Source organism: Triturus cristatus, chromosome 10 (assembly GCF_964204655.1).
Source record: "Triturus cristatus chromosome 10, aTriCri1.1, whole genome shotgun sequence".
Taxonomy (NCBI): Eukaryota; Metazoa; Chordata; class Amphibia; order Caudata; family Salamandridae; genus Triturus; species Triturus cristatus.
In genome coordinates, this window is record NC_140593.1 from 1,049,545,044 (window position 1) to 1,049,572,225 (window position 27,182).

At 46.2% G+C, this 27,182-nt stretch overlaps 1 protein-coding gene across 1 annotated transcript in view; it reads left to right on the forward strand.

The window, feature by feature from the left end:
- LOC146796543 (actin, cytoplasmic 1-like) overlaps positions 1-26,507 on the forward strand; it is a 49,499-nt gene extending 22,992 nt beyond the window's left edge. The window contains exon 4 of the mRNA XM_085631342.1: positions 26,350-26,507. Within this exon, the coding sequence (XP_085487468.1) occupies positions 26,350-26,507 (158 nt within the window). The remainder of the gene's footprint in view (positions 1-26,349) is intronic.
- The last annotated feature ends 675 nt before the right edge of the window (positions 26,508-27,182 follow it).

Below are 27,182 nucleotides of genomic sequence, written 5' to 3' on the forward strand. Positions count from 1 at the left end.
ATTAATCTTTTTCCTGTCTATTCGGCAATTCAGGGCAATATTTACCCATGTAAGCAAGCCTCCAGATGGACGACCTTTGCCATTTCTGGGGAGGTTGGCTGGAACAAAATATGTAACATATCCAACCCAATGAGTCGGTTCTAGAGACCATGTCTCCTGAAACAGGCAGATCGTATGAGCCTCCACAACGGCGCTCCACTCGGGTGAACACAATTTCCTTTGGAGGCCCGCTAAGTTCCAGCTTAGGACCTTTATCGTATCCAAAGAATAGTGAGAGTAAGTTTTGGGGGAACTAACACAATCATTGGGGGGTATAGAGGCAACTGGTGTTGGAGTTGAACATAGACTTGGAAATGGAACCTGCGGAGATTCATAAACGGCGGGCTTCTGAGTTAGAGGAGTAGAATTAGTGTCAGTGGAGGTTTTTTGAGGGCTGTCAGTGGGTTGAGGTTGGATGGAAAGGATATGGTCGAAAACATCCATACCTTGACTTATGGGTGATAATGGTCAATCCACCGAATCCAGGCAACTATATCTGTTAGTCAGAGGTAAGTCGCGCCAGTCTACAATGAAAGTTGCAACCCTACTCCTATAGTCCTGCCAACCATCCCGCACCCTCCTGCCAACCCAGTTGACACCTTCAAATCCACCCCTTCCTGGATCAAGACAGCGGTTAGGGGAGGAATAAAAGAAGGAAAGCCTTCTTGTCTCAATTCCATCCTGCTTGACTCTTGTGCCACGGCGGCAAATGTAATCCGCCGTGTACGGATTGTCAAAATTTACAATGACACAATCCCCCCGGATCCGTTTTTTTCCACTACCTACCCAGGATACCCTACGTACCATTAAAATTTTACTTGCACAAGAGGGTGGGAGCGGTCTGTTAGTGGTAAGCCAGTGTTGTACCTTATTTTTTAGGGACCCTATAGGCTCCTCTATGTTGGGCCTTAGGCCTGGGACTCCTGTCATAATGACGACGTAAGGGCCAGCTTCAGGTGGTAAATGTATGTGCTGGCCATTCACATCCCTGTCATTATCAGGGTTATTCATTTCCCCAGAAAATTTAGATGGTATAGAATTCAAATTTACAGCTGGGGATTGGGATTTGGCAGGTTCCACAGCCTTCTTACGATCACCTACGGGTGGCTCAGGTTTTTTATTCAAAATGTTGGATGGTAGTGGTTCCGTCCTTGTAGGTGCGTTGTTGGGTTCCCTAGGTGTAATCGGCTCGCCACCCAACCCTACTTTGGGGGGAACAATCAAGGAAGATATATTCCTAGATGCCAGCAATTTTTCAATGTTCAGAAGTGATAGTTCTAAAGGTTGTAAGTAGGATTTAATAAGTTCATCTATTCTAGACAAAAGAAAGTTGTTGGCCTCACAGGTCTTGCATCCCTCTCCCAGTCTAATAGGTACCCCAGGCATGATTGGATTCAGTGGAAAAGCTGGGGTATCCATAGACCCTCCCTGTATGAGAATACTTTTTCTATGTGGGCGAGTAGTGGGGGCTTTTTTAGCGGGTTTGCGTTTACATTTGTTTGCCTCCCTAGCCTTCTTAGTTTTAGGGATAGCACCTTCCCTCTTGCCCCTTAATACGTCAGTAGTAGGGGACACCTGCCTTGGGCTCCTAAGGAGGGCTGGCGTCCTCGCGAGAGTCACGCTAGATTGTGTGTCTGAGGAGGCCAAGGATGCCGAAAGATCAACAGTATTAGGGACTCCATGTGTCTCGGCCTGCACTATAATTAAGGGCCTAGACTCCCTTGGATTTAAGGGTGATTTAGATAGTGCTAGTGCGCCTATGGAAGAACGTCTCGCCAGGGCCAAATCTTGAGACACCCTATGTTCTAGGAGAGATATGCCTTGGTTAATAGCCTCATTCGCTCTGGTGATATATTGATCAATTGGACCTGACACATGTGTTGAACCATTTTTGCTACCCCTCGTCATCATTGTGCTGCTTCACTTATATGGGCTAACACAAGTCTAACTGAGAGAAGGGAAAGCTAATCACCAAATAAGAGATGGCAATAAGAAGGACAACAATTGCAAGAGATAATAATTCCAAGGCAAAGTTCAGGGAGGAGTGTCCAAATCAGTCTTACCCGAGCTTCTGGCGGGTTTAAGCAAGTCCACTGGAGGGAGGTGATGGATGCTTTGAACGCCTACAGGGCGTTCTCGCACATCAAAGGTCGTTGGCGCTTTTGGAAGACGAACTCCTTTGAAGTCCTGCCTCAGCCTCTGTACCCACAGAGATGGCGTGCAACGAACCCCCACTTGTACGCCAAAATCAGTGTGCCGACATTAGGGGAGTGGCCCAGCCCAGTCTGGTCCGGCGGCTTCGCCCGGGAGCTGCCCGCGCGCGTCCCGCGCTGCGGGGGCCCCTGGCAGGCTTTGAGGGAGAGTGGCGCGGCCGCGTGACGTCACTGGCGTGCGCGGCCGCTTCTGCTGCTGGACACTGTAGGCCGTTCCCCTCACGGCGATGTTTCCTCGAAGGAGCACCAAGGATATCAGGGCCGTTAATGTCCCCACTGAGCCGTTCCCCTCATGGCTAACAAAGGATGTGGAAGTAGCGATAGCCAAGGGCTGTGCGTCCCGCGCTGCGGGGGCCCCTGGCAGGCTTTGAGGGAGAGTGGCACGGCCGCGTGATGTCACTGGCGTGCGCGGCCGCTTCTGCTGCTGGATACTGTAGGCCGTTCCCCTCACGGCGATGTTTCCTCGAAGGAGCACCAAGGATATCAGGGCCGTTAATGTCCCCACTGAGCCGTTCCCCTCACGGCTAACAAAGGATGTGGAAGTAGCGATAGCCAAGGGCTGTGCGTCCCGCGCTGCGGGGGCCCCTGGCAGGCTTTGAGGGAGAGTGGCGCGGCCGCGTGACGTCACTGGCGTGCGCGGCCGCTTATCGGTTACAGTTACTGTATTGCTTTCTGGTACTCTGTCTGAAGTCCTGTCTAATGCCACTTTCCTAAATTTCCTTTGTCACCCTTTTTCTACCTTATTCCTCGTGTTTGCTGCACATTGCCTGCCAAACTCTGTGTTGCGGCTTCCCACAGCCTCAGAGTAAAAGATGTGGAAATAGTTGCATCTATTGTAGCCCCTGGCGATGCAGACATTCCATGATAGGCACCAGTGTTACAAATCTTCCTGATCTCATTCCCACACAACGTATGTCTGATGATGAAAATGAAGGAATAGGCTGTAGGGAGTCAAGTGTAAACATGCCTTTGGGACTACGTTCTACAAGGATCCTAGCAAAGAACCAGTTTTACATTCTTAGAATTAGCCATTCACACCTTCACAACCCCATGGCTCTAACATCCTACTTTCCACCAACACTCCATCAACTAAATTACAAATATCTGCACATTCCATAACACAATCTCACCTCTCCTAGCACAGAGGTGTGGTTTAATCTGCACCTTGCACATGCCAAGATTCACAGCACCTGATGAAGGGCTCTTCTCTGGGTTTTTTGCATGCGATTGAAACAGCTACCCACCTAATAAAGGGATACTCCTAATATTCTACATTTAGAATTGCTTCTGCTTACAGGTTGTTCGGACCATTTGAGTCCACAAGGGATGGAGCTAAGGTGCTCACATTACTACATTATGAATCCAATTGTATTTGTTACCTTTATTTGAATACTAACAAAAATTACACTATAACTCTTCTGTGGCTCTATATGAAAGTGAGCCAGGGTCTTTATAAGAGACATCTTGACAACATGTAAAACATCTGAAATAAGCAAATTAATTTCAATTAGTTCATTTTGTGAATGATCAAACTCTCTGAGAGTAGAAAGTAAAACAAATGTTAGCAGTTTTGGTAGTTTGTGTGCATCAGTGGATTTTAAACTGTAGGGCATAATGCTGGCGAAGAGAAATGGTTTGAAATTGTAAAAAATGGTAGGATGACGAGGTGAGTTCAATCAGAGCTAGACAATACTAAGAGAAGGCACATCCTATGCTCTCTTCGCTGGCTCCCCATTGTTCAAGGAATTAAATATAAGTCCCTGTGCATTGCCCATAGAGTCCTTCATGGGAAATTTCCTCCCATACTTCAACAGCTTATTATCCCTTATGTTCCCAGAAGGGAACACCGTTCCTCCAACCTGCATTTGGTCACCGTCCCTGAACTTAAAAGAGCCAGAAAAGGAGGAAGCTATGTTAGCTTTAATGCAACTAAGCTCTGGAACTCTCTCTCCTTGATGATCAGGACTTTAGACACTGAGCTGCATATTCCTAAAGCCCTCTCAGACGACTGCTGATATCTGTCTTGTTGTGCATCCTCTCCTTACTAGTGCTGGGATGCCTTTGGGTCGCCATGCGCTCTACAAATCCCATAGCATAGCATGTACAGGTAGATCAGAGGACCCTGAAGCACACCTAGCATCTCTTTATCCTTATTCTCAGAGGATCCTATGTACTCAATATATGGGGTCCTTTTCTTCTACCATCTCTCGGTATGAAAGATGCTTAGCAAACATATTTTTTGTGGACATGTATACAAAAACACAGAAAGTACATTTTCACTACATCTTTCAGGTCAGCTAATCTGTTGTAACACCCACTGCTAAATGTAATAGGCGGTATGGTATTGCAGAAAGAGTGCTGTGACCATATAAACGTCAATGAGCGGAGGCCATAATGTCTAGGTGTATGTATGTGTAGTGTGCCTCCGCTGAGAAGACCATAGGAGACTGATAACTATGCTCTCCTTCCTAAATAACACAGTTCTCCTTTCTGAGTGAGGCAAAATAGAAATGTTATCAACCGGCACAAAAAGTTAAAATGTGGATTTTCTGTATTAATCCTGAGCAACCCAATCAGTAGTACGAGAGAAATTGGTTATCCATCAATACATTTTTCAGGGTTATGAAACATTTGAATAGTTATAGTTTTGCTATGTTCACACTTATACCTGCAGATGGATGTCACAAAAGAAGAAGGGCTCAATGCCAAGATTTTTAAGTTTCCTCTATGTTCACTTGCATCAGGCGACAATGTGGGTTAATTGGCTGAATAAATACATAGGTCCCCCTTTACTACTTGTTGTACTGCAAAGGAGGCAAAAGAGATAAGATATATATTTTTTAATTTAAGCAAAAACTGTCATATGGCCATTCCCCATAGGTTTTTGTAGGAATCCAAGGAGGAAATAAAGTCTGCCTTCAGAGAATAGATCATTTGGGATGCAAAGAGTTAATTATATTTCCCTTGTAGATGTTTGTCTCTAAAATACGGTTGTCCTAAACCAGTATTCATTGTAAAGCAAGTGCATATTAGACCCAAGAGAACCCTAAAGCTATTGAAAATCTGTACTCTGTTGTAGCCCTAAGCTCAGGCAACTCACCTCAAGAAATGGCCATCTGTTTCATTGTCACAACTAACATGTTCCTGATTAAGATAGTTAAAAGAGATGTGCTGTGTTTTTACACATTATTTCTGAAATAAACATGACTTATTCCGGCAAGATCTCCTAGTGAGTCTACAAAGAGGAGAGAAGTTCTCCACTCGCCTGTAGATTCCTTATGACGTCTGTATTTTCAGTTTTCCCCTAAGTCCTTATATGACAAGGGTTTCAGTCACTACATAAAGATGCATGTACTACAAAAGACATAACAAGAGAATGATAAAAACTCATAAGTATTTAGCTGAACTGTATGCTTTCAAATTCCATAGGATCTCAAGCCCTCTTTCCATGACTCAATATAGGATCTGTGTCTTATATTGTTTAGGGGTGGTTGAAAGATTATTTCCCCCGCAGAGTTTTTACCTCTTCACGTTACTCTAGCCAGATTCCGCCAATCGCCGTGTGGCTGATTTCGGTCCTCGTGAGGCTCAAAATATTGGAGCTGGTGAGCACGAGTGAGATTTGGCGTCTCCTAACACGATTTTCTAACCTAGGTGGTTGCGGGCATTCACTGTCAGAGGGCTGCTATTTGAGTAGATTTGCTGCCACTCAAGTAGATTTTCTATTTGAGTGGAGAAAAACCAACTCGATGGCCGCGTGTTTTTGTGCAACGCAATGTGCTGTTAGTGCTTATTTTCAGCACTGCTCACGCTACCGACGCTAAACTGCAGCACCAGCAGTATATTTTTCACCCGTTGGCGAAATTCTGCAGAGTGAAACTCTGCAAGTTCCGCCCACCCTAATATTCTTGTGACAGTTTTATAAACCTATAATCCTTATTCAATGCTAAACAGATGTCTACAGTCCTAAGCAATCCTCAGAATAGTAATAGAGAAGTAGTCTGCGGTCTGTAGACAAGAAAGAAAGAAATGGCAGCAAAATGAGAGAGTAGAAGAATCCGGCACTACAGAGCCATATTGGTCATACTATAGGGACCATACCAACACAATCCTAGGCATCCTTCTTGAAGAAGCGCACACAGAATACTACTGGGTGGAATTTCTTCTAGGCATTTGACTCTATTTGCATTCATATTCCAATCTCTGGCTTTCTCATGTATTGCTTCATCAAACAACATTAATAATTTTGTATTTATCATGTTTGTAATTATTTACCATAAAAGCTCCAGTGACTTGGGTATGAAATAATAATTGCCAAATAGAACAATTTAAATGTTGATGACAGCCCCAACCACCAAACATTATGATCTACCTGTTAATTACAAAATTCACATACTTCTGAACACTGTTTGCCACTCTCTAAGCAGGATATTGTGTATCAGCTCAAAGTCAAGCAACATATGAGCTACCTTGACACCATGTAAATTACAATGCCAGAGAACCTGAAGTTTTTGGTTTAGTTTTGCTTAAAGGCTGGCAGACCTCAATAATTAATTCATAAGGAAGAACACGGTGTGTGCTGCATTTACAGAAAAAGATAATTTCATACAGGTGGTCCAATCACTCATCCAACTACTTTCAAAATTTGAGTCAACTACATCTTCCCATTGAAGCTCACACTCTTTTTACCTGAACTCACTTTTCATCTTAAGTGTTCTGTCCATCGTTTAGATTGTAAAAGGCTAGAATGTTTATCAGTTTACTCTATCACTCCTCTTTCACTTGGTTCAAAACATCTAGCTACAGGATCTAAGATTACCTAAGGTTATCAATAAATTACGGGTATCCTTTTTCTATAAATAACTTGTTTCTTAGAAGGCAAATTCAGAGTTAATATTTAATTTAAACTTTTCTGTCCTATTCAAATTCCAATCACCACATTACTGACTAGATAGAACATAATTATATGCACAAGGGGGGGCCAGGGCACTAATACAGGTCCAGTACCCATGCGGCTAAAACATAATCAATAAATCAAGGAGCTACTGTTCCTAACGAATAGAAAATGAAATCTAGGTTGGAACCCTGGAGAATCTGTATGATAATGACTTGGTGCCCTCACACATCCAAATCAAATCAATCAGTACATTTGTAGAGCGCGCTACTCACCGGTGAGGGTCGGGAAGCAGCTAATGGTCGTACAGCCAGGTCTTGAGGAGTCTCCTGAAGGTCAGCACGTCCTGGGTCTGCCGCAGCTGTGCGGGGAGGGTGTTCCACGTCTTGGCGGTGAGGTGGGAGAACGATTTGCCGCCGGTGGTCGTTCGGCAGATGCCTGGGACTGCGGCGAGGTCGGCGGAGCGAAGCAGGTGGTTCGGGGTGTAGAAGGACAGTCGTTCGTTGAGGTATGCTGGTCCGGCGTTGTGGAGCGTTTTGTGCGTGTGGGTGAGGAGCTTGAAGGTGGTCCTCTTATTGACCGGGAGCCAGTGCAGGTCTCTAAGGTGGGTGGTGATGTGGCTGTGGCGAGGGAGTCCGAGGATTGAGGCGTGCGTAGCGTTTTCAATGCGTTGGAGTCTCTTCTGGAGTTTGGCCGAGGCTCCTGAGTAGAGTGCGTTGCTGTAATCTAGCTTGCTGCTGACGAGTGCTTGGGTGCCCGCCCTTCTGGTTTCGGTGGGGATCCATCTGAAGATCTTTCGGAGCATGCGAAGGGTGTTGAAGCAGGAGGAGGAAAAAGCGTTGACTTGTCGGGTCATAGAGAGCGTAGAGTCCAGGATGAAACCCAGGTTGCGTGCGTGGTTGGTGGGTGACGGGGCGGCTCCCAGCAAGGCTGGCCACCAGGAGTCGTCCCATGCTGAGGGGGTGGATCAGAGGATGAGGACCTCTGTCTTGTCTGAGTTCAGCTTCAGCCGGCTGGTCTTCATACAGTCTGCGACGGCCTTCATTCCCTCATGGAGGTTGGATTTGGCGGTGTCCGGGTCCTTGGTGAGGGAGAGGATCAGCTGGGTGTCGCTGGGAGACGATGTTGAGGCGTTGTGCTCGGACGATGTTGGCGAGTGGTGCCATGTAGATGTTGAAGAGGGTCGGGCTGAGGGATGAGCCTTGGGGCACGCCTTAGATGATCGTGGTGGCTTCGGAGCAGAAAGGGGGAGGCGGACTCTCTGGGTTCTACCGGTGAGGAAGGAGGTGATCCAGTCCAGGGTTTTGTCGCGGATCCCTGCGTTGCGTTTTTCGTGTGCGCAGGGTGTGGTGGCAGACTGTGTCAAAGGCGGCCGAGAGGTCCAGGAGGATGAGGGCCGCGGTTTCGCCGTTGTCCAGTATGGTTCTGATGTAGTCAGTGGCAGCGATGAGTGCGGTTTTGGTGCTGTGGTTGCTGCGGAATCCGGATTGGGAATGATCCAGGGCGTTGTTCTCCTCCAGGAAGCGGGTCAGTTGTCTGTTGGCTGTCTTCTCAATGACTTTCGTCGGTAACGAGAGCAGGGAGATGGGTCGGAAGTTCTTGATGTCCTTTGGGTTGCTTGAGTAGGGCGTTGATTTCGGAGTGTTTCCAGCTTTCCGGGAAGGTGGCAGTCTCTAAGGAGCAGTTGATGATTTTTCAGAGTTGGGGTGCGATGATGGAGCTTGCCTTGTTGAAGATGTGGTGGGGGCAGGGGTCGGAAGGTGAGCCGAAGTGGATGGTGTTCATTATCTGGATGGTGTCTTCGTCGTTGACGTGGTTCCAGGAGAGCAGGAGGTTGGTGTGTTTGGTGGATGTTGATTCGGGGGTGTCGGTGTCCGTTGTAGGTGTCTGGGTGTCGAAGCCGCTGTGGATGTCTGCGATCTTGCGGTGGAAGAAGGTGGCCAGGGAGTCGCAGAGTTCTTGTGATGGTGGGATGTCGTTGGAGCTGGACCTGGGGGAAGTGAGCTCTTTCACGATGTTGAAGAGCTCTTTGCTGTTGTGTCCGTTGATGTCGATGGGTTCCTTGAAGGAGGTTCTTTTGGCGGATCGGATGAGTTGGCGGTGGTTGCGTCTGGCGTCTGTGAGGGCGGCGTGGTTGTCGGGTGTCTGGTTGTTGCGCCACTGCTTCTCTAGTCTTCGGCAGGTGTGCATGGAGTTCTGGAGGTCGGCGTTGAACCAGATGGCTCTTGTGTTGGTGCACCTGTTGGAGGGTTTCCTGATCGGGGCGAGGGTGTTGGCACAGTCATCGATCCATTGTCTGAAGTTGTGGGCTGCTGCGTTGGTTGCGGAGGGCTCCGGTGGAGGGTTTCGGGCTAGTGTGGTGATGAGCTGGTCTTCGGTTACTTTATTCCAGCTGCGGTGAGGGATCTGATGCGGCTGGTTGTGGGCGGTGTGTTTCTCGAAGGAGAAGTGGATGCAGTGGTGGTCGGTCCAGTGGAGTTTGTGGTGTGGCTGAAGGTGACATGGTCGCTGGCAGAGAAGATGGGGTCGAGCGTGTGTCCAGCGGAGTGGGTGGGTGTCGTGACGAGCTGTTTGAGTCAGAGATTGGCGAGGTTGTCGATCAGCGGTGTGGAGTTACTGTCGTTAGCATTCTCGACGTGGAAGTTCAGGTCTCCGAGGAGGATGTAGTCTGTGGAGGCGAGGGCGTGTGTGCTGATGAGGTCGGCGATGGATTCGCTGAATTGTGGATGGGGACCCGGGGGTCGGTAGACAAGGGTTCCTCTGAGGGTGGTGTTGTGATTGACGTTAATCTGGAAGTGTAGGTGTTCTGCCATGCTGAGGGTGTCTTCGGTGTTAGTTGAGACTCTGATGGTGTTCCTGTGGATGATGGAGATTCCTCCTCCTGGTTTGTTGTTACGATCTCTGCGGGTGATCTTGTAGCCGTCCGGGATGGCTATGGCTATGTCAGGCGCCGAGGTGGTGTTCATCCAGGTCTCCGTCAGGAAGGCGATGTCCGGGCCGGCGGAGTCGAGCAGGTCCCAGAGTTCGACGGCGTGTTTGTGGACTGAGTGGGTGTGGAGTAGTATGCAGCTAAGTTTGTTGTGGTCGGCGTCTGTGTGATGGGCAGGACGTGTTGTGCACTGGTTGGTGTAGTTGCAGTTTCGGCAGGTGAAGGGTCCGTGGCTGAGCTTTGGGGTGACCTGGAAGCAGGTGGGAAGGCGGCCGGCGTGGAGGGTGTGGGTGTCGAAGCGGTAGTGGGTGTTGTTGAGGTTGCGGGGCCAGGGGGTCTGGTACTGGGCGCGGTCCAGGCGTGGACGGGCGCAGACAGGTTTGCCATTGGCACGCCAGCGGCGTGACTGCACAGCGGTCGCCATAAGAAGGGAGGGAGGCGGGAGCAGGAAGGGGGCGGGAGCGGACTGGATCGGTGGGCGGGGCCGTAGGGGCAGCAGCGGCGGAAAAAAACACGGCAAAAACACTGAAAGGTGCCCAACAGATACGGGGTACACAATACAAGGAAGCAAGTAAGATTAACGGGGTACAGAAGTGAATGGAGGCACACAAATTATGGGGTATAGGAAAGAAAGAAACAAAGACAATTACGGCAAACACAAATGATAGGAAGGGCAGTTACCGCCGGGCGGACTGCTGGCTCGAACCCGGAGCTGGGACACAGTCAGGAGCGTGGCGGACAGGCGAGGCTGCTGAGGAGAGTGCTGGCCTTGAACCAGTGGTCATCATGGATATCATACATTATCAAAGGGCGTGCTCCTCATTCAGCCGGCGCTTTAGGGCCCCTACGGGCCTCGTGAGAGGGCTCTTTGTTGGAGATCTTTTCCGTTTTCTGCCAAGAGGTCCAGCCGGACCTGTGGCGTTTCTTCTGGACCTAAGCGATTCTTACCCTACACTGTGAGAGGAGTGTGTGTTGCCAGGTACTCCCCTACAAGGAAAATACCTTTATATATGATTGTCCCACCCTTCTCCCACAGAATCAATCTGTCAGGCCCCTTACACCATGGACCCGGCTGGACCTCTGGGCATGAAACATGTCGACCGCAACAACATATTAGGCTATCTTGCTCCTTTGAGCCATTATAATAGCCGTCTTCTCATTGTTTTTATCCCTGCCAAGTAAACCATCATAATAAAACCATTTGGTATCCTTTAAAGTTGTAATTTAGTTCATTTTACACTATAACTATCCTAACTCCACCCTAGACATCTGACATCCTCACACACACACTCATCATTACGGTAGAAAATGGAAAAGATCTCCGATAAAGAACCCTGTTGACGGGCCCGTAGGATATTGCAACGCCAGTCCGACGAGGAGAACGCCCTTTGATGAAGCATGGCATCCATTCGATTGTGTAAGGGCACCAAGTAATTATCATATAGGGTCCCCAGGGTTCCAACTTAGCTTTCTTTTTCTTCAAGGAAAATGGGACGCGTTTAAAAAGAAAAAGTGAAACTTTGCAATTTCTTTTTTAAAGAGTAGGCCGTGGTCCTCTTAAAAATATTTGTTTTCCATTCTCATTTGCCAATGGGTTACCACTTTCTTCAAGGAGTTGGTAAATTAGGAATGTTTTGTGACCATAATTCGGTCGCAAAACATTCATACATCCAATTCAGATTTGGTACTTGGAAGTGACACCCTAAACACACCCCTTCCAAATAACGAATCGCAATTAGTATTTTGTACATACGTAAAAGCATATTTGCAGTCGGAAACGGCCTGATCGTCTATTTCTGACTGCAAGAATGTTTCTTACATGTGGCCCTAAGTCTTCAATTATTCTACGAAAATGGGCAACCAGATGGCCATTGTAAGGTCCCTCAGGAAATCAAACCCTAATTTGGGAGCCCACTGAATATTGTATAATCTCTACTATGAAATTATAAACATGCCTTTGTTCCAAACTCAATGTAGAAGAGAAGCCCATAAAGCGAATGATTCTGTGGCAAGCTAAAGGAAGTGTACACTTTATTGCATTTTACAGAATTCGTTTAGATTTGAACCTTCTTGCTGTATAGGTAGTCATTCTAATTCCCCATATAGTTGCTATGATCTGATACAATTTAAGCCCCCCATAGCAGGTGCCTGTTTTGGGAAGCTAGAAGTGGAAGCAATACTCTCAGTAGCTTCCTACAAGATGGAGTATTAATACACCAGCTAAGACAGAACAAAGGAATGAACAACTGCCTGAAAAAGTACATTAAGTGCCAAGTGGAGTAGATCAATTTTAGAGGAGCAAGTACAATAAAATAAAATCAGGTTTCACAAGCCGCACTAGAAGAAACTCACTGTCTGTCACCTGACATTAATTCTCTTGACTCAGATATGGAATTATTTTTCATTCAGTGTGTAAATCACCGTACAAATTCTGTGGAGTTCAATGTGAAAAATGTGCATTCACTCAGGTTCCAAATCAGCTGAGTAAGATCTGGGGACCTATAATACAGATATTATTCTCTGCCATCAGGATACTGATAAAACGATTCAGATTTCCCAACCATTATTTATGACATTTGTCTATCTGATGAAACACTGTTGGCAGACCACTTGCCATTAACATCATACAACTAGCTTCTCAATCCTCTTGGGTCGTGCATGGCCAGAATGCCATTAAATGTGCTTCTGTCTTCCTTGCGTAATTTGTGGGAGCTCACAATACTGCTGATGATACTCATCATGCATTTGGTAAAAATGTGAAGCATCCTAATTAACTTAGGATGCTTCACATTACTACCAAATCCAAGGTTAGGATTATCCGCATTGCATTCCCAATTCCCCCAAATCTTACATGCACCTCATTTGCACCCACTTCAGTTTTGTTTCCCATTGGATGATAAATGATATAAGGGGCTTCACACATCCTTGTACCTAGCATTATTAACTGAATAAAGTAGATCAAAAGTCTTTCTCCTTCGGCAAAAGACCTTAAGGAAAGCACCAAGGTCAGCATCAAATTTGCTTGAACAACAAGTGTGGCACATAGTGTACTGGCTAGGTAACTATCATGCAATGCCACATATATAAGTACACATACACACAACCCTTCACCTCAGAGCGGTTCCTTAAGCTTAAGCAACCTAAGGAAATTAAAGGGTGCTGCACAAGTGAAAGGACTATAGTGAGGAAGTGTAGGATGAGGAGACTTAGTGTTGCAAGAATTGCCAGTCAGTAATGAGAGCATTACCACACTCTCCTTCCCCGTCAGTCATGTCCTTGAATCATGGAAGCCAAACTCCAAAATGAGTGGACAAATACCAACATCTGATCGACAAACAAGCATAATACATGGCTTTACACTTCTCGATTCTATATTAGCATGAAGAACAGAAAGCAGTGAAGGACCATGAAACCAATGTAACCATGATGAAAATGCCCCAACGACAATTTATAATCCTATTTGGGTTTGAATGGGGAGTGCCTGGCAGCAGCATTACAAATGTCTCTATATGAAATACCCTGAATCTCCACCAGACCCTTTTTCTCAGGGAAGGAGGTGCCTATAAGTGCAGAGAATATCATGAAAAGGTGGGTGGTGCAAAAATGTTTTATCCAATGCCTCGTGTCCTCTTGGGTTGACAAAGAAGGTAGGGATCTAGAAAGCCACAATACACTGGCAAAACCATTCCTTATAGCTCCCAGTTATCAGAGTTAAAAGATCTATAAACGTATTTCAAGCCTACAATCTAGAGAGCAAAAAAATGAGTGCTTGTCCCTCAAACTTAATGAGGCTGGTAATGGCCTGAAAAAAAGATTTTTGGGCAGAAATGATTAATTGTACAGCCCAGGCTATTTTCATTCTAAATTCATGCACAGCAAACTATTCCAAACATTGACAAAGAAGAGAAGTGGGAATAAGACAGCAGGCCACATTCCATACGATTCATGGTACAGCTAATGCACTGGATTTACAGGTCTGGGCATGTTTAACAAAGGGCTGGCACTGCAACACTTCAGACCCAGCTGCCTACAAATTGCAGAAGCTGTCTTTGTGATTGAGTGATTTCCACATTCTTTGCCTTCAGTGCAAAAATGTGCAGACCGTATTTGTTTTGACTTGTATGCACGAGTTTGTGGCGCAAGTTGGTGGAGTGGAAACGTACTGGGCAGCGAAGCCGCGAGGGGACCACATTTCCCACCATCCCTAGCGCCTGGAGGCACTTCAAAACACCGTCGTTCGGCCCGCGAGCCCGGAGGAGGCTGGGCTGGGCCCCCCTCTAACGTCCTAGCTGATGAACATGGGGAAGAGAAAGGCTACTCCATGAGACCAAGGAGCTGAGGCCGTTAACACATTGGACACTTTCCTCTTGAAAGATGCAGACGTGTTGTCAAAAGAGATTGAGAGACCAGAGGGACGACTGTCTGGAGGCAAGGCGTACTCATTACCCCTTCACACCCCTATCCCAAACGCTGATAGGCTATCCAGTGTCGGTATTGATCTACTTACACAAAATGAGGCTCCAATAATGGTCCCATGCCTAGTTGTACGGTCGGCCAAGATCCTCCTGACTCCCCTATTGAGCCGCCGGTTAAAAAGAAGAGAGGGGGGAGACCGCAAAGACTGACTGTACCCGGTGGGGACAAGAGCTCTCCTCTGAAGATCACATGTGGCCTAGGAAGTCTACACAACCCACACAAGAACTGGAAAGTATCATGGCCCGATTGGTACAGCCTGTATTAAAGAGCCTGCATTGAGGCTGAGTTAACAAAAATCAGTGACAGAGGGGGAAGTGCTTGTGCTTGTGTATGCATTAGTAGGCCTGCTGAACCTGTACAGAGGGTAAACTGTGCATGCCGTGTAAATTTAAAAATCCTTCTCTCACTAACTCTCAGCCTGCGGTCTGATCTGAGTGTCGGTCGGATACCTCATGTAACCAAGTTATAAGGGGGGAGACCTGCAAGTATGGGAAGTGGGCAAAGTAACAACAATATACTTTGTATGGCTGACTCACCGGTAATTTACTAGTATACTCTCCCAGCTATTGACGACCATCAACTGTGTAGTGACCCCTGCACCCTAGCTACATTTAGTCAGACCATCGCTCACTTTGATGCACCCCCTCAGAATCAACAATCCATACACTTACACAGTACTGCAGATTCTGTTAGAACAAGACAGGCTGCCCAAGGGTTAGGTCAGGGAGTGTATCAATCTCACCATAAGTTTAACTTGAATCTCCGCCCGGCTGCATGCCCCTTTGTGATGATTTTAGTAAACACTCCATCATTGCATTATGGCCAGATGGAAACTACTCAACAACTGATGAACAAAGCGTCTCATTGGCTGACTAAATTTTTCCCGTACCACGAATGTGCTAATGTTGCCAACCACATCATCATGGCAAGAAGAGTGCAAGAAGAGTGCCCTGGGTGGGCAACACTCCAAAATCAATTGGGGAGGATTGCGTAGTAATCAATTTTAGAAACAAACATCTTGTGAAATGCCTTCTGGATTTGATCCCCAATTCTCCTGTGGCATTTACACAAATGTATGCTTTGACATTGTATTTTTTTTTATAGACCACTGGGCACTAATTCTCTGGACAGGAGGATAAATAGTATTCCTGGCCCCTCTGTCCCTCCTCATACGTATGCCCCTGTGACCTTCCCTAATGGAGGAAATGATGTCTTAGGTATGTCACTGGCAAATAAATGTGCATCCCTTGAGGGCCTAGAAGCATGCGATTGACATAAGAGTAGTGGTGTGACTCAGTATCCGCAGAACCAACAGGAGGTAGCCTCTTCAACAGGCAATCAGCCTCAGGCCCAGGGAATCGATATTATTAAAGTATTAGCCTGGAATATAGTGGGGTTTCAGTCTAAGAGGGAAAATGAAGACTGGTCTAGGATTATCAATTGTTATGACCTAGTGTGCTTTCACGAAACATGGGAAGTTGGTGCGGTGTACATTGATGGGTTTCGTGCAATTTATACCCCTGCTATTCCTTCCCGGTCAGGCAGCGCTAGAGGGGGCTTACTATCTTTGAGAGGAATCACCTTGTGCATAAGGATACTCAAGTTAGATGTCCAGTCCTCTTATTACCATCTCATAGTGTGTAGTGGTTTTGGTGGAGAGGATATGCTCTTAATCAACTATTACAATAACTATTTTGAAGGCAACATGACAGAGGTAATTCACTCACTTGAAAAAGAAATTGAAAAAGTAAAAACCACCCATCGTAAACCCTTACATATAGTGTGGGTGGGTGATTTTAACGCTCATAGTTGCCCAAAAACCACAACACCGCTATGTGGGTTGGTAGATGAAGAAGGGGTTGTACCTTATCATTTCTTACATACGCAGTACGGGGAAGAATTGAACAGACTCCTGGTTACGAGAAACCTGGTAATTCTTAATCCTGTAGACAAGCAAACGGGCACTTTGGCAAAAACGTTTGGGGACACAATACATGGTTCCACGCTAGATTACCTAGTGTTGGCGACCCACGTTAAGAGGTTTTTTTTAACCAGAGAGGAACATTTGCTTCAATTTTTAGTGATCATGTTGCATTGACCTTTCAAATCCAATGGAAGGGCTGCTTTAATAGCGCAGTTACGAAAGTTCCAGCACCAAAAATAGCAAGAAGGAATGGCATAGTGTTAAAGTGGGCAAAAATTAATTAGGATGTATCACTACCTACTGTAATTGGGAGCACCCAGAAAGAAATATCAGCGTGTCTTGACTTGCATAGTGACCCGCAAGGTATAGTCCAGGACTTTGCTTCACTGCTGAGTGTGGTGGAAAGCAATTTAAAATCTAAGAATAAACATGGCTTACTAAAGACTTTGTGCTGGTTTAATAAGGCTTGCAAAAAACCCCTCAGTAGCTTACACTAAGCGCTAATGGAAAGGCCAAGGAATATTGCCCTGGACAGCTCTCTTCTGGCACAATACAAAAAATGTAAGCGGGAGAGACTTATGGCTCTTAAAGAGGATGCCTGGGACAAATTACAGCTTGCCTCCCTATTAATAAGCTCTAAAGAATTTTGGGAGATAGTCAACTCACCATTCTTGAGTCAAGCTACAGATCCCACTTTAAGTATAAATGTGGGGGAGGAGGCTTGGATGGATCACTATACAGCTATATTCGGGTTAGCCATAGATAGGGTAAACTTGACTGATGACCCCCCAAACTGTGACATGGGCATTCCCATTACCTTCTCAATGACAGAGGTGGAAAATGGCCTTATTCAATGCAGTAGCGCGAAGGCTCCAGGCCCCAACGGTGCCCCTATTGATTTTTTTTTTTATTACCTGGAACTCTGGATTGCATTCCTGACCAATGTTTTTAATGCACTTGCTAAAGTGCCCCCCTGCTTAATGGGAAAAAAAAGTGATTGTGTCAATATTCAAAAAAAGGGGACAAAGCGTTGCCCTAGAACTATAGGCCAATTTAGCTTATAGATGGAACATGTAAACTAATGGGCCGCTTGTTATTAAATAGACTTGAGGAATGGGCAGCTGACAAAAAACGTTTTAATTCCAGTCCAATATGGTTTTAAAAAAAAGGGATGGGGACATTGGATCAGTGCCTAAATTTAAATCTAATTGCAGCAAAGTGTACCCATGCTAAAGGAGGAAATGTTTTTATGGCGTTCATGGATCTTTCCGCTGCATTTGATTCTGTTTTATTCTGGATTATTTTGAAAGACATGGGAGTGGATGATAACATACTTTTCATCAGACAATTATACTCCCAGTCTACTGCATGTGTTAGGTACAGCAGCCACGGCAAATGCACAAGATCTTACCCAATCCTTCGGGGGGGACACCGTCTTAGCCCCTCTTTTATTCTCAATGTATACCAACGGTGTGAGTTTTGAGGTGTCCGACGTATTCAACGTAAACAAGAAACAACTACTTATACTGTTATACACTGACGATGCCGTATCGGTTGCCAGGACAGGTGTAGCCCTGCAAAAATCAATAAATAATGATGAGTCATATATGGCGGCAAGTTAATGAATCAAAAGCATTCGTCCTTATAGCAGGGAAACAGCCAAAACTATTTTTTTTTTTTAAATTAATTTCTTTATTATGTTTTCATAACAAGAAATACGAGACTCATGCACAATTGCTGATCAATACTTAAGTACATCTGTTGTTTACACTCTGTCAATTGAGCACATCAGTAAAGTTTCTAACAACGTTCTCCTGATACTAGCACCATTGGTGTTGTTTTCTCAATTTTCACTGCATTCAGTTCGCTGTCATTAATCCAACATGTTCGAGATACAGCTGTTAAATCAATAGCATATATCAATCCTAGTTAACATTATTCAGCATTCTGCAATTCTTCCGGATCAGCATCTATGAGCACCTCCCCTCCCTCCGTTCCAATCGTGTTATTATTCTCTACCAATGCTTTGTACATCGCCCAGAAACTTTTAAGCCGATTACGTGGTGGTAGTAAATCACTATAAGTTTCAGTGAGTGCTACAGAATAACATATCTTTAGACCATTTTGTTATCGTGGGGGGAGGCCCTCGCATCCAGCACATGGCCACACATCTTTTAGCTAACAATAGGGCCATATCTATCAGCCTACGCTTCGGTTTAGGCAGTGTCTTGGAGTAGCCTAACAACGCCAATACTGGGCAGGGGTCATGGCTAGTTCCACTATTTGGTTTAATTCTACAAAGATCTGCTCCCAAAAGTTGGCAATCCCTGGGCACATCCAGGCTAAGTGGTAGAAGTCAGCGATTGGAGCATTACATCTATCACAGGTGAGTTCCTCTCTCAAGCCATATCTGTGTAGATGCTCCGGGGTGTAGTAAACCCTGTTTAAAAACTTAAAATGTATGAGTCTATGTCGCCCGTTGAGAGAGATGCGCTTTGTGTTTATGCAGCAATATGTCCATATTTCGTCTGTGATATCTCTTTGTAGATCGCACTGCAAAGCTAGTCTGGCTTTGGTATAGGTGTATTGTCTATTAGCCATCGCGCTTTGGTAAATTCTAGTAATCATTTTCTTGGGGGTCTGCGATTTGTTGAGAGTGGTCAGAGCTGGTAATTCCGGAGGTTCGGCCATATCCTCCCCAAGCGTTTCAGTAAGCGCATGTCTTACTCTATGGAATTAGCATTGCGTTAACAGGGGCGGTGGTACCTCATTTCCCACCATATCTCCCCATCTCTTATCCACTCCCCCTTCAAATAGGTTGCCTACGTGTTGTGCTCCTAATTTCCCTTGCGCCCTCACCACCCCCTTATCTTTACACGGTGGGAGCCATTCACACCATTCAAGCTTTGCTGCTGAGGAATACATGATTGCTCCCCCTTGCTGTTGCAATAAGTAATGCCAAGCATGTGTCCCTGTATTTAGTGAATCAAGTATCCCTGTACGTCGATCCGGCACCGTAAACAGTAAGGCTGGCAAGGGTCTAGGGTCAGCCACCACTGCCTCTATACGTACATGTGATATGTCAAATGGGCCGTGAATCCATTGGTACGCTAGTGCACCTTGTGCAGCTCTATAATACAGGTCAATATCAGGGGTGCCTAGTCCCCCCCATAGAGTACGGGAGGGTGAGTATCTTCCAGCTAGCGCGGGCCTGTTTCCCCGCCCATGCAAGGCGAGTCAAGAGGGTCTGTAATCTATGAAAAAACACACGTGGCAGTACCATGGGGATATTTGTGAACAGGAAAAGAAAATGTGGTAAAACAATCATTTTCATAATTGATGTCCTGCCTATTAGAGACAATGGAAAGTGGACCCATCTAGCTATATCTTCTTCTAGTTTATCAATAGCTACTCCATAATTTTCTCTAAATACCACTTCTGAGTCTGCGTGTATCTGGACACCTAAGTATCGCACTGCTTCTGTGGTCCACTGCAGTGGGTAATCCGGCTCAACAGGGTTAGTGGCTGGGGTTAATGGGAACATATTGGACTTCTACCAATTAAAGCATAAACCAGACATAGCAACAAAAAGCACAACCTCACGCAGCACAGGGAATAGATTAAGTTCCGGATGTCGGACATATAATAAGGTATCATCCGCGTGGGTGGAAACAATCAGTCCATATCCAGGGAATTGTATGCCTCTATGGTAATGATACTCTCGCAGCGCACAGGCCAAGGGCTCAGCCGTAAACGCATATGGGATAGGAGATAGGGGGCATCCCTGTCTTGTACCCCGAGAGATTGGAATAGGCTTTGTGACTAGGTCACCTATTTTGATACGTGCCGTGGGAGAGTAATATAGTACTCCAAGAAGCTGTATAAAAACAATTCCAGCACCCATTCTGATATGGACCTGTTTTAAGAAGGGCCATTCGACAGAGTCAAATGCCTTCTCCATATCTAAAAAACCTGCTACGGCCTACTTCAGGCTTGGTATGCTGCATGGTAACATATACCGTCCGCAAATTATATGTCAAATTCCTGCCCGGAACAAAACCAGCTTGTTCCGGAGCAACTAGAGTGGGCACCAAAGGGACCAGTCTGTTCGCTAAAATTTTCACAAAAATGTTGGTATCTAACTTCAACGGTATGATGCACATCTGTCCGGGGGTTTACCCGGTTTGAGGATTGCAACTATAATTGCTTCCCTCATAGATGGGGGCATTGTTCCTGTGATGCACATATCTTCATACAGTGTGAGCAACTGCGGTAGCAGTAGATCAAGAAACGCCTTCTAAAAGGCGACCGAAAGGCCATTTCCCTCTGGTGCGCTCCCTGCTCTCATGTTGGTTATGGCAAGTATTATTTCTTCCCTCTCCATAGGCCGCATCAGAAATTCCCAGTGAGTATCACTTAACCACGACAACTTAATATGTGCCAGGTAATCCAGTACCTGTTTATCCGTGCCACCACCCCTAGTCGCATATAGAGCCAAGTAATATTGTCAGAATTGTTCCACCACTTCACCTTCCGCGATTAGAACATCCCCATCTGCCGTCGTAAGCTCAGGGATCACAGATTTGTCTCTTCGCTGTCTGAGCAGTTGCGCCAGCACTGCCCCAGGGCGCTCCCCCTCGCCATATATCCAAGCAGTAGCGTATTTGCCCATATGTTTAATCTCTGCAACCGCCTCAGTGTAATATTCTTCTAACGTGTGTTTCAATGCTTGTGTGATCTCTTCCGAAGGCCGAGTCAGCCTTGCCTGTTCCAAAGCAGCTAACTTACGCTCTTGGGTGGTCAGGCGAGTCCGAATTGACTTAAGGACACCCGCGTGTTTAGATATAGTTACTCCACGTATATACACTTTGAATGCGTCCCATATCGTCTGAAAAGAGTCAACTGAGCCCACATTTTTCTCAAAGAAAATCTCAATGGCCTCTGCCATTTCTTCCTTAAAGACTGTGTCTAACAAGGAATAGGGTGGGAATCGCCATGTAAAGGGGGGTATACGCGCCTTCGGGCTTCCAATACCAACAGTAGTACGTGCGGGGGAGGATCTTACATGTGTTCATGTTTATGGAATGTTGCCTGTCTATAAACCAATAATCTATCCTAGTATGAATATTATGGTATGCCAAGTAATGCGTGTACCCTCCTTGTGTCGGGTGCCAGTGTCGCCAAACATCAATCAGATCATAACGCACTAGCGCGTTTTCCATAGCCCTCGCTGATGCTGATATGCGTCTCTAAGGTCCTCCTGATCTATCCAAGGCAGGGTCTCAAACAAAATTGAAATCACCTCCCCATATCAGTCGTCCACCCGCTAGGGACCCCACTGTGTCAACTAATTGTCTGTAAAAGTCTGGGTGATCATGGTTCGGGCCATAGACATTAACCAGAATTAGTTCTAGGCCTTTCCCTTTACATCTAGTGATCACAAATCTACCCGCTGTATCCGCTAACAGCTGTTCCATTTGAAGGGAGCTTTTAGGATTCACCCATGTCATTACTCCTCTAGCATGAGTGGTAAAGCCTGATGCATGGGTGTTGCCTAGTAATCCCCTAGTGCACAGTCTAGCACTGTTGCGTGGGAGGTGAGTTTCTTGCAGCAATGCAATGTCGATATCATGTCTGGTCAAGTATCTTAATATTTTACGAACCTTTCTGTGATCATTGAGACCACGAGCATTCCAAGTTAGTGCACTAACAGTGTCAGGACTAGCAGTTCTGTTGAGATTTTCTTCAGCTATCATAGGGTTGGTGTATGTAAGAGTGTCCGTCCAGTGTGTACATCAATCACAGATTCACATTTCCTTATCTGTACCATATCCAGCAATGTGAGTCTCAGACCCTTCCCACCCCCCACCCACCCACGCCCAGCCATGCCCAACCTTGCCGTGGTGGTGTCCCCTCATAATCCCTCTTGTTCGCATATCAAAGACACATCAAACAATACTAGATGCTAAAAGAAAAAATAGAACTCAAAGTGTGGAGCACACACGTGGGTGGATATTGCCTGCTCGTGCAACTGACAATCTACTATGAGAAAGTCGCCGGTTCCCGCCCGTCATCCTAGTTAACATTAGCGTAAAGCGTATTAAACTTTGGCAATATCTCTTCCTCCCCCCCACACAAGGCAAGGAACATTTATAACAGATCCCCCTATATCACCATCCTGTTTCTGTTATATAACAAATAAACCTGATCAACCAATCAGTACATCCTTTGCTGAAACCTAAAGCAGTCTGACTTTGTATCATGCGACAACCCTATTCATCCTCTGGCCGCCCCCCAAAAAGTTCCCATCTTATCTGGCAGGAGGTAGGGGTCTCTCATCAGTCTTGTTCGTCCAAATCTCCTCCCATGGCTCCCTCCATTATGGCGCGTTCCGGACTCTGCCAATGTTCTATTGCCCAATCCTTCAGGGCTTTTTGTAGTGCTTTGGGATCTGTGAAAATCTTCGAGTGCCCCAGTCAATTAACCCGCAGCCTCACCAGGTATAGCATGGCGTAGTCCAACTGGTGGGCCCGTAGTTGTTTTTTGAGGGGTGCAAATCTTTTGCGGGCTTCTTGCACACGAGCGGTGAAATCCGGGCTGAGCGAAATCTCTTAGCCTTCATACTGCAAATGTTGTTTCTCTCTTGCGAGTCGCAGAGCTGTGTCTCGATCCCTATAATTTAGAAGCTTCGCAATGATAGGGCGTGGGAGAGCTCCCGGGGGCAGTCGGGAGCCCAGCGCACGATGAGCCCTTTCTACCACAAACATATGTGAGAATTGTTCCGGGCCAAACAATGTATGCAATAGTTTCTCCACAAATAGTTCCATATTGCCTACACGAGTGGATTCTGGCAAACCCTTGATGCGTATGTTGCATCTCCGAGAACGGGCCTCAAGATCCTCCGCTTTGTCCTGAAGAGTCTGGAGCGCTGTGTTCATCCACTTCTGTGTGGTGTCCAGTTCCATCTGCGATTCTTCGACTTCCGTGACTCTACGCTCCGCTATGTCAGTTAGTTCCGCCTACTTGTCCATCCGTTCGGACATTCTGTCCATTCGGTCAGCTAGGGAGTCCAGTTTGGAGTCAATGGCAGATAAACTTGTTTAAAGGCTGGTTTGCATGTTAGTGAGCAATGTACGCATGTCCCTTCAGGCTGCTCTCTGCTGTCTTCCGTCGCCGCCTGTGCGTCCTTCGTGGTTTCTGCACCGGGCTGGCTATTCTTCTGTTGTTCAAACGTGAGCCGCGGTTGGGTTCGGTCTACCCTCCCCATTGTGGCGAGCTGATGCGATCAATCGCGTAAAGTGTTATAGGGTAGCAGGGGAAGTACAATAGTTCCCACTTCAGGTGTGTTACCAGAATAACAGGGGGGCCTTTGCTCAAGGAGCATCCAGTCAGCAGGACAGTTTGCCCCTCTTCTGTGGATGATAGTACCTGGTGGGGCGATCAAGGTCAGCCCGGTGCTCAACAGTCCAGCGCCGCGTCTCAGCAGCACCCACTGCGCTTGGCTTGATCGCCGAGGTTGCAAATTCCCCACTGCTCGTACTCACTGCGGATTAGTACTGTCAATATGGTAGCTGCTGCTGAGTCCGCCAGCCCGTGGGCAGAATGAGGTGCATGTAGGGGGTCTCAGCCCCTCCTGAGGCAGGAGAAAGCACTCTTCGTATATTTCACCAAACCAGAGTTAGGTCGGGCGCCACGCAGGCCACAGTGTCTTTATAGGCCTAGCGCCGACAACTCCGGCGACACTCCTGCCTCTGATTTCCCGGTCCCAGAAACAGAGGTGGCACAGGCGCTACTCACTGGCGGCATGGGGCGCAAGCCATCAGCCACCAACTCTTTGCACCATGAGCACTATGAGCGTCTCCAGAAGTGCGGCGGGTCTCTACTTCGCCATTGGGCGTGCACCGCCCAGCCGGCCCAGCTCGTCCCTGGCGGTATGGATATCCCCAGGGGGGCACCGCGATGTTCGCTGGCTGCATATGGATATCCCAAGGGGGGCACCGCGGTGTTCGTCAGCTGCTCGGCTAAGCGCTCTCACCTGTCCCTGACGAGTCTTCGCAGGACAACGGCCGCAGGTCCGGCGCTCTGGCCTCCCAGTTTCTGGTCTGCAGTCGTGGGCGGGCTCTCCCTGCTTATATCGTCCCCGGTCTTCAGGCCCGGTCTCTGGCCCCGGTCGCGTCGTTGTCGGATCTATAGTTTCCGGGCTGCCTCGTGAGCGAAAAACCGCACCGAGTGTGTGAGGGTACCTCCCGACCTTCGGGGAGTCACGATTACAGCATTAAGCGGCACTTAAACGCAGGATTCATGACGAATTAATGGATGACGGACGGAGCTCAGAGCCTAAGCGGCCATCTTAGCTGCAGGCAAGCTCCGCCCTCCAAACAGCCAAAACAATTACCACCATTTTTTATTGCTACATGGAAAATTGAAATAACTAAGTCTTTTTTATACTGGGGGGTACTTTTTAACAGTGAAGGGACCTGGACAAATATGATTGAGAACAGATGTAACGCACTAGAAAAGAACACTGTTGCCATATGCTCATTCATAAACAAAACTGGGTACAAAGCCACTGGAACCAATTAAAACAATTTATGGCGCTAAAGCTATCGCTTCAGCCAAATATAGAGCAGGGATTTGGGGCATATCCAAAACTGAGCTATTACAACAGAAAGAAGATAGTTTCTTTAAAAAGCTATTATCTCTCCTGAAAGGTTGCTCAAACTACATCATGCACCAAGAGTTGAATGTCCCATTTATATCCGATTTAATCTTTATAGCTCCGGTCCTGCTCTGGCACTCAATCTGGACTAGAGATACAGTGGAACTCACTCAAAATATTATCAGCGATTGTTTATCCCTTGACAAGGTGTTTCAGGTTCCCTGGTTGCGTGATGTAAAGGCTACACTGTTAAAGTTGGGCTTAGAGGCCCTATTCACAGAACCCCTTCTTACCTGTAACGGTATCTCAAAAGTGGCAATTAAATCTTGCTCTAAAGAGCATAGGGAGAATGAAAGATATGCCTCAAATTGTAACAAAACCATGGTGGCATTATATCTGGGCCTCCCGTTTGTCCCTGGGGAAGCAAATTCATATCCGACATCCGGGAAAAATGCCTGACATCGATTTGTACCCCTGAGATTTAGATTAAATCTTATTTCATGCATGCTGACCTTTCCATCAGGGACATACTCAATAAACAAACTTTAAGTTTGCCCCTGTGATGGCACATCTATTCAATCTAACCTACATTTTATATAATGCACTCCTTCTCGCAGCAACTTCTCCTGTGCGCACAAATGGAGTACGGACCACGGTTGCGTGCAGCTCAGATTTTATTCAGCTCCTGTAAAGCACAACACAATCAGCATGACGCGTTTCGATCCCCACCGGGATCTTGATTATATATATATCATGTAAAAATAATATTGCTAAAATTACAATTACAGGTTTCAAAATATGCATTGAGAGCTGACTATACACCAGTTGTCCAATTTTACAAACGTTTTTTGTTTTTTTTGCATTGTGGATCTAGACGCACCTCCCAACCTCACGCCCTCCGCACAGAATCCCGGACAGAGGGCTAGTTTCTGCTTGCAATGGCAAAACATGCCTTCTGATAACTACACCTCTTCATATAAATGATGATGAGGAAAAGATTAAATGATGAAGATGGCAAACGCTGAACATTAGTAAAAAAAAGTATTCCCATGTGCTAGCAGGATAATGCCTCACTGAAAACCCAAGTATATCTTTATCATCACCACGACCTGTAGCTAAGGTTAGTACTCAAGATGTAGAGTAGGATCCAAAAAATGCTGTCTCGGTACACCTGCAGCAAAGATTGTTGTTGCACATGTTCATATAATTCTTCAGTTTTTCTTACACAGATCATTGCCCCACCTGAGCGCAAGTACTCAGTCTGGATTGGTGGCTCCATCCTGGCCTCCCTGTCCACCTTCCAGCAGAAGTGGATCAGCAAGCAGGAGTATGATGAGTTCGGCCCTTCCATCGTCCACCGTAAATGCTTCTAAGTGGACTCTCCACAATGTCGCAGAATAAACATCAAAGCAACCACAGACAAGGCTTTTTTTATTTTTATACCTTGCATTTTTAAACCCTTAGTCGAGCATTAGAAGAATGACATGATGGTACTCTACTCTTGTAAAGAGTTTCTCCATATATAATACATGCAGGATCTATTGAACAACAATTCCATTCCAAACGAAAGATTACTTCATACCAGTGTTCCTAGGTTTAGAATGCCTTTTGAACCATGATAAAAGACATCAGAGGTTCCTATTGGCTGTGAATGTGGTTGTAAATGCATATCGTTCCGGTTTAATAAATCCCTGTTCACATTTACACAAATAGTTTAGTATGTGTAGCCTAAAATGCATTTTTCCTAAATGTAGAAACTGCACTATGGGTTCTTGAAAGGACTGTATCCCCCAATATCCATGATAGATTCATTCTGAAAAAAGATGTGAGGCATTATTTTTGCAAAAAAGACATTTAAACCAGATAAGATAAATGTACATACTATAAACAAGTGAGATCTTGTGTGGATATTTCCAATTTACAAGTCTCGAAGAACTATTTGATAGAAGTGTGCAAAGTTGCTATTCACAGAACATGAATACATTTTGCAAAGTTACCGATTTGTTGTGCACTACAAGATAATTGTCACTGCAAGACAAAATAATTTT